Below are 8,678 nucleotides of genomic sequence, written 5' to 3'. Positions count from 1 at the left end.
GTCTTAAGTAACAGGAAATTTCTAGATAACCATCCCCTAACTGCAGCTACACAGGTATCAAGTTTAGTTATATCCGACCCATTTTGAAGGATAATAGGCGTATACAACTGTAAATCATCTGCATAACAATGAAAAGAGATCCCAAATTAATGTAAAATCTCACCCAATGGTGCCAAGTATACAGAAAATAACAGTGGACCAAATACAGACCCCTGTGGAACCCCATGACTAACAGCATGCGGTTCAGAGAATGTTTTGTTATATAAGACACGTTGAGATCTGTCTGACAAGTAAGATCTCAACCAAAGGAGCACCTGACCTGAGATGCCAAAAATAATTTTCAAGTCTGTCCGATAAAATAGAATGATCCAACGTGTCAAATGCCACACTTAGATCGAGCAACAGTAGCACAGATAGTGACTCTGAATCTACAGCCAATAATAAATCATTTGCCACCTTGGTGAGTGTTGTTTCAGTTGAATAATTTACAGCAGACTGAAAAGGCTCAAGGAGGTCATTTAATGTCAAGTATTTCAAAAGCTGATTTGAGACAACTTTTTCAAAAACTTTTGGCAAAAAGGCAAGATTAGAGACAGGTCTATAATGCTCTAAGGAGTTGGCATCCAAGCCAGGCTTCTTTAAGTAATAGAGGACTTTCATTTTGACAAAATTAAAGACATGTCCACCATAAATGGATGCAAAAGGAAATTAAGTGTTTCAACAAGCCCGGTGTGGCTACACATTTTGACAAATAAACGCCTGTCTCAATTAGACACCTGGTCTGGTTTCCAAGCAGTTCATTTGTTAATTGAAGTTCTCGGATGTATAAAACCTCAAATTATGTGCCCATTCCTTGATTACCCTGTCAGTTATTCATATTCTTTTAGTCCATAAGGGTCCTCAGATCAAAAGAATCAAGATGCTTTTTCATAGAAATTAATACAAGTTCTGAGTATTGTTTTAATGGGATAAAGTGGTGTTGTGTTGGTATGCTAGGTGCCACAACAGTTTTGTGTAAAAGGGTGCCAAGATGGTGCCTTTTCATTCCAATGGCATTGCTTACTTGGTTCATACACCAAAAAAAATTCTAGCTTCCGGGTTTACTTATGCTTAGCTCATAGACTTTACTTTCTAAATATTAATTATGTTATCTTTGCAGTATTTGCTGTTGGGTGGTGGGTGCCAATGGAAGCCCAAGATGGGCCCCTCCATCTTGGGCTTCCATTGGCACCCACCACCCCTACGTAGGCTACTGCTTTCAGTGAACTGTGAATGTACCCTGTGCACCCAAGGTCCCATCTGAAACAGTGCTAACAGTCATCATGGCATGCCCATGTCGAAAGACCTATACTAGAATCGTGAGTGCTGTTTCAAGGTTTTATATACGCCATTAAGTTATGGTCATTTTTATTTAAAAAAACAAAACAAAATATTTATCAAGAAACTATAGTGGTTTGAGGAAAATGTAGCCTAGCTGCCTCTTGACATATAAACACTGTTAAAAATCTTTTCACAATGATGTAACTGATATTGAGTATTCTGCACCATGTATGAAAATGAACCTGAGAGGCTCAGAGGATCTGTCTCATAAACAGCATTAATGTCTGTCCAACACATCACAAAACAAATACTTCCCATTTGTTTTCCAGTCTTTTGTCTGTGATCACTCAATGTTTGCTGTGTGATTTTCTTCCAGCAGAGGGCGCTCTGCTCATTTGTTTAAGCCTTCACAGTTGCATCTGACTGGGCTTCAGCAGTTTCCTTTGGACAACAGCAGCTTTAAGACACAAAGAGCCAGACAGAGAACTGTTACAATGCACATGATCACAAACTAAGAGATAAAGCTGTCATTCAGTTTGCTCAGTGACATATTTGCTTCATTGTGTATGCACTTCTTATCACTCTTGATGCAATACCAAAGTTACGCAAAATCCCAGTCAGGGCACAAGATTTTCCTTGTCTCAGTTTTATAGGAGTCTGGTAGTGATCATTGTTTCTGTTAATAATTATTCACATATGCACAGACACACAGCGACATACCCTCTGATAGGTCTGGCCTGGCTGGTAAGATCAGGAAGTTTGCTGTTTCTGGTGTCTGGCAGCAACATGCTAACAGTGGCAGCCATGATGCTGACTGCGCCAAAAACAATGTACGGCAGGATCTTGCTGTACTCGCCTGCAAACAGAATAAAAGACACTTGAATTAGATTTGTCACTGATCTGTTTATTTCCATGTGTTACACCCATAGGCCTTTTCACAGAAGACATTTTGACATGCCACAGCAGAAAAATCACAGGAATAAATAATACCATTTAATAATTCCCTGCTGGCTGTTTAAGTTTCAGGGTGCTGGGATTGTGACAACATTTACACACACAAAATATTCTAGTTTTGCCCCTATTCTGAAAAATACACTGCTCAAAAAAAATTAAGGGAACCGTTAATGGTCATAGTATAGCACCAAGTCTTCAGGGATATCAGTCTGTCCATTTAGGAAGCACGAGTCATTGTGAATCAGTTTCACTTGCTTTGGTGCAAATGAAAGTGACATCAGGCCGCAGACGCTCTCTCCTCATTGGGAGCAATTGAAAAAAGACGCTGGCCTTCTTCTGGCGCTCAGAAAAAGGCGCTATGTGGACACAGGGCCTAACATCCTTCAGTGGAACCTGTGCTCACAGCCCAGCACTGTGCAGATTGGTTGGCATTCACCAGAGAACACCAGAATTGACAGGTCCGCCTTTGGTGCCACATTCTCCTCACAGATGAGAGCAGGTTCACACTGAGCACATGTGCCAGGCGTGAAAGAGTCTGGAGACGCCGTGGTGAATGTTATACTGCCTGTAACATCCTCCAGCATGACTGGTTTGGTGGCGGGTCAGTGATGGTCTGGGGAGGCATATCCTTGGAGGGTTATAGCCAACGGTACCCTGACTGCTGTTGGGTACCGGGATGAAATCCTCAGAACAACTCTCCCGGTGCCGGACAATGCCCAGCCTCATAGGGCCAGAGTTCGTAGGCTGTTCCTGGATGATGAAGGCATTGGTGTCACTGACTGGCCCGCCCATTCCCCTGACCTAAATCCAATTGAGCACCTATGGGACATTATGTATCAGTGCATTGGACACTGCCAAGTACCGCCACACTGTCCAGGAACTCACGGATGCCCTGATCAAGGTCTGGGAGGAGATTGCCAGGACACCATCCACCAACTCATCAGGAGGATGCCCAGATGTTGCCAGGAGCGGGGGCCATTCACACTACTGAGCTGCCATGATAAAATTCACATAAGTTGAATCAGCCTGTGGTTTCAATGTTGAATTTCAATTTTGAATCCAGCCTTCAGCGGGTTGGTGATTTTGAACTAATGTGTGATTTAAGGGTTCCCTTAAGTGTACGATAGTCCTACTAAGCTGTTTACATGGCTAATGAAACTAATGTGTGGTGGCAATTTCTACGAGACAAAACACATCGAGTCAGAAACTTGTCTTTCTGTAAGTTTAATTCAACATCTGCAGATGGACTCATAACAAACGCTCAAGAACGACCTGAGTGCAAAGAGTGAGCCCTGAACACATGGGATGTCAGATACTTATTGACAACTGCCGAGGTCAGGGATCTTTAACTAGCATCATCAGAGGGGTGACGAAGGGTCAACTTATCTAGTCATGTCTTTGGACATCAAGTAAAGCATTCACAGCTTGTTACACACTGACAAAGAGTAAACGCCATGTACGGCACTTGTGCTTGTGACATCCTGACAAGACACAAAATTCAAGATTACTTCATATTCTTTCTGCTTTTTTGGCACATGGTAAAGAGGCCTCAAAGTTCCATTACATATGTGTTAAATGTTGCATAGATTTTACATAATTACATCATTTCTATTATATTGTTGATTACCTTTCAATTATATTAATAATTTCCAATACACATGCAGTCGTGCAGACTCTGAGTAACGTGCCTAACATGTTGTTTATCATGTCAAAACTCAAAGTTTCCTACTGGTGGTGGACTTGACAGTGTGAACACAGCCTCCCTCTTTTATTCCTTCAGCCACCCTCTTGAAGAGGGTGTTGTGGTATTTCCCCATCCATCCATTTTCAACGCCTTATCCAGGGCCAGTCGCAGGGGCAGCAGGCCAAGCAAAGCACCCCAGACCTCCCTCTCCCCAGCAATGCTTTCCAGCACCTCCTGGGGGACCCCAAGGCGTTCCCAGGCCAGATGAGATATATAATCCCTAAAGCGTGTTCTGGGTCTGCCCGAACGTCCCTGCCCAGGGACGTGCCAGCAGGAGGCGCCAAGGAGGCATCCTGATCAGATGCCCAAACCACCTCAGCTGATCCCTTTTGACGCAAAGGAGCAGCGGCTCTACTCCGAGCTCCCTCCGGATGTCTGAGCTCCTCACCCTATCTCTAAGGCTGAGCCCAGCACCCCCACAGAGGAAACTGATTTCGGCTGCTTGTATCTGTGATCTCATTCTTTCTGTCACTACCCAGAGCTCAGGTGAAGGTTGGAATGTAGATGGACCAGTAAATCGAAAGCTTCGCCTTGTGGCTCAGCTCCCTCTTCACCACAACGGTTTGTTCACTTACGTGTATCAATGTCATCTACAGTGAGTTATTCCATTCTCTGTCTCTCTCCTTCAAAGTTCTTCAGTTTCAACAGTGTACACAAACACAACCACAAAAACAGGAAGAACCAAGACAACACTCACCCATGTAGATGACATAGGGACAAATGATGCTGCCTATGCGTGCAGCTGTGGAGGCGACCCCTAAGCCCATGTTCCTGACAACAGTGGGGATCAGCTCAGTGAAAAACACATAGATGAGGCAGTAAGCAGCAGATACTCCAATCTTTCCCACCAAAGCTAACACCTGGAGCATGACTTGCATGTCTGAGAAAAACAAACACGATTATAAGACAAGGAAAATATCATCCATAATGTTTTTCAGTATTTTCAGAGATGCCTGATTCAGTCACTATTAGATCATACAGACCTTCAGGAAGCAGCATTATAACTAGAAGCATGATGCCACAGAATGTCAGCATGGAGAAGAGGAGTGTGGGTTGTGACACACGGTTTACCAGCACCCAGGTGGCTATATACGTCAACATGTCAATGGCTGCTGAAATGAAGCAGTTGAGGTAGGCATTTCCATTTAAGTTACTAGTATTGAGAGAGAGACCGTAGAAGACCATGGAGGTGGACATCCTGCAGACATACAAAAGTAAGACTGGATGAAAATGCAAGGCAGTGTGTCTGAGGGAGCTGTATGTGACATTTAGAGTATATCTATGATTCAGAGTCTGGGCTGGGATTGTCTGCACACAGTTCTCAACATGGAGGTGGCTGAGCGGCTAGCAGCTAACCATGCTAACTCCATAAACAGTGCTAACAATGGCAGCAGTGCTTACAGCGCTGGGGGGAAACTAAAGAGTGGGCGCTACGCTGACCCTGTCCTGATAGCAGTGGTAACCGCCGTATAAGCACAGTGCAGAGCAGTGATGATTAGACAAAAAATTTATATGGAGTTGTTTTGAACATTTTAATTTTCATTTATTATTCTTGTAGGCCTACACAAAAAGAAACACACCAAATAAAAAACAAAACAAAGAAAACATACATCTATGGCCTAGCACCTTTGTTTGCTTTCACTGCCAACGCTGCAAAGTTCGAGGTGGCTGAATTGGCAGCTAGTGGCTAACAATGCTAACTGTATAAACAGTGCTAACATTGGCAACAGTGCTGACAGCACTAACATAGTTAACCTCAGGGGAAACTGGAGAGTGGGTACTACACTTCAACCGATATCAGTGTTAACGACGATATCAGCGCAAAGTGCGGTGATAAGCTAATCAGTGGGATACTGACTAGCTCATCGCCGCACTCTACATACTACCACCTTTACCGAAAGGTTGTCTGGCCACATTTGGTTGTGACGCAGGAACAGCATTGGTATTTGTTCATTTATAAAGCTTTGATGCAGATGCCTCCATCCTGTATTTCATCCTTTTTATCTCTGACCTCACATAATCCTGGTACTCACTCACAGAATAGGTTGTTGCTTCACACTCCCGTAATCAGAACGGAACTAGGAAGTCTGTCATTCTCTTACAGAGCTCCTTATACATGGAATAATCTGCAAAAGACTTTAAACTTGGACACTCTGCCACCCTTATGGCTTTTAAAATGCCTAATTTCTGATCTTGTATAACTGAGTGTAAATGGTTTTAACTATACATCTTTTCCAGGTTATGGGAGGCAGTCTGACAATCAGAGTGAGGAGCACTTATTTGTCAAACAAATGACTTTCTTTAATTTATAATAAAGTGTATGTGCGCCCATATTCAGTAAAGTTACAAATGGAGAAAAGAAGACATGTTACCATATAATAACACTCAGAATTGTTATATTCCTCATGTTAGGGGTGCGTATCAGGTCCAGAAAGGAGTATGTGTGTTCCTCTTCATCCTTAGTTTTCTGAATTAGACATAAGAAAAGAAACAAACAGTCACAATGCAAACACGCTTGTCAAGGCTTGGGACATATTCAGTACTGTAACACAATAGTTTCCACAGCATGAGGAGTGAAAATGGAATAAATACCGTTAGCTCCATGCACTCATCCGTCCTGAATATGATCTCAGGAGCAGGGACTCCGTTCCTTTTGGCGGCAGTGCGAATGACCATCTCGGCCTCCTCCAACCGACCTTTCTGTAAAAGCCAACGGGGAGACTCAGGGATCACCCTGAACAGAGACAAAGGGACAGAAGTTCAAAAGTCAACAGGCGCATTTGGTGAGGATTGCAGATTGCAACCAGCTAAGACCTCTCCTGGTTAGAATTCCTTCAGTGTTCATTGTTCAGGAGGTTTTTTATCAGGAGCCAAATTATCCGCAGAGGTCTCTCCCTCTCCAGGACAAATGGGCCAGGTGATTAAAGCTGGCAAAAAACTCTGAATAAAGCAGTGTCACTACTGTCCCTCCTTCGTGGATCAGAATCAGACCATGGGGATGCTCTTTTAGATTTTATTTCTTGGTGTGATAATAATTTCTTGGACCTAAATGTGTCTAAAATGAAGGAGTTGATTATTGACTTTGAACGTAACAAAGACACGGCCAAAGAAAGCATTTTTTAAAAGAACATTTTAAAGAACATCTTAAATTTGATGTAAACACTGCAGATATTGTGAAACGAGAGCAACAGAGAATTCACCGTCTTCGTAAATTAAATTCCTTTTCCGTCAGTCCCGTTGACCTCTGCCATTTTTATCAGTTTTTTATTGAGAGCCTCCTGTGTTTTTGTTTCACAGCCTCACGTTGAAAGACAGTAACAGTCTAAACAACATTGTTAAAACCTGCTCTAAGAATAGACTCAAATCAACAACTTCAGGACATCATACACTTAAAAAACGTAATACTTATCATATTATATTCCATTTCTGCCAATATATCCCCCTATATCCTACACACTGGATCTTTGATGGGCATTAAAAGGAGGAATTATAAAAAATAATTTGTAAAAGAAATATTAATCCATCAAAAATTAGTTCAAATTTAAAGAAGATTTACAAAACAGACATAACATTGAACAATAATATTTATCAGCCCACATTCAAACTTACCAGTGGTGAATGAAGTGAAAGCCACACTTCAGTAAAAGTACAGATTTCTTACCAGAAAATGACTTGAAGTTAAAGTCGCCTGTTGGAAAATTACCCGAGTAAAAGTCTTAAAGTATCTGATATTTACTGTATTTAAGTATCAAAGGTAATTGTATGATATTAAATGTCTTTAGATATTGAAATTGAAAGTACATGTAAATGCTGTTAATAAAAAAAAACAAGCCGCGAGAATTTTTTCTGATTATGATGACGTAAGATGTGCGCCTACATTACATTTGAATAAAAACACGTTTTATTCCCAACTTAAAGGATTTAACCCTGTGAAACCTGAGCAAATTGGCATGAGAAAGAAGGCAAAGAGCAATAAAATAAGAAATTAGCAAGAAATTCATAAAAACAAAAAATTAAAAAAGAAAATTAGTAAATAAATAAATAAATAAAAAAGAAAGTTAAAAATTAACCAAAAGAAAAAGAAAAAAGAAAAATGACCTGGTAAAAAATTAACATAATTCTAAATATATATAATTTTAAATATATAAATAATGATCATTATAAATATAGTTTTACCCTAGATTTTCCCCCCTAATTTTTAAAAATAATTTTCTAAATCTATTTTTTTTTTTTTTCAATTTATGGAATTTCTTACCTAGTTGCTTGTTGCCTTTTTCCCCATAAGTTTTTGAAAGAAATTGCACCAATTTGCTCAAAGGTTTTAATACTTGTGAAAGGTGTTCAGAGGATTAAAGAACAAAATCCAGTTTTTCCATCCCTCCCACTTTTTCATTCGTCCATTTGTCCCTTCCTTCCCTCCTTCCCCTCTTCCTTCCCTATTTTGTAGTAACTAAGATGCTCAGGGGAAATGTATTGAAGTAAAATTATATGTTTTATTTTGGAAATGTAGTGGAGTAAAAGTGAAAGTTGACAGATTTAAAAAAAATCAAGTTAAAGGGAAATTTCGGTTTATTTCAACCCGTCTCCTATCGTCCTAAATTTGTTTCAAGTGACTAGTGACATAGAAATAATAGTTAGCATGTTAGCCGTTAGCCTAGAT

The 8,678-nt window shown here is 40.7% G+C and overlaps 1 protein-coding gene across 1 annotated transcript in view; it reads right to left on the bottom strand.

Annotated features, from left to right (window-relative positions):
- Positions 1-1,250: 1,250 nt before the first annotated feature.
- LOC126409168 (solute carrier family 22 member 5-like) overlaps positions 1,251-8,678 on the bottom strand; it is a 12,010-nt gene continuing 4,582 nt past the window's right edge. The window contains exons 5-10 of the mRNA XM_050075131.1: positions 6,611-6,752; positions 6,391-6,485; positions 5,002-5,216; positions 4,716-4,898; positions 2,041-2,176; positions 1,251-1,777 (exon numbers count right to left, since the gene is read on the bottom strand). Of these exons, the coding sequence (XP_049931088.1) occupies positions 1,720-1,777; positions 2,041-2,176; positions 4,716-4,898; positions 5,002-5,216; positions 6,391-6,485; positions 6,611-6,752 (829 nt within the window). The 3' untranslated portion in view covers positions 1,251-1,719. The remainder of the gene's footprint in view (positions 1,778-2,040; positions 2,177-4,715; positions 4,899-5,001; positions 5,217-6,390; positions 6,486-6,610; positions 6,753-8,678) is intronic.

This window comes from Epinephelus moara, chromosome 21 (assembly GCF_006386435.1).
Source record: "Epinephelus moara isolate mb chromosome 21, YSFRI_EMoa_1.0, whole genome shotgun sequence".
Classification (NCBI taxonomy): Eukaryota; Metazoa; Chordata; class Actinopteri; order Perciformes; family Serranidae; genus Epinephelus; species Epinephelus moara.
The sequence above is the reverse complement of the archived record's forward strand: the minus strand, read 5'-3'. Positions and strand labels throughout refer to the sequence as shown.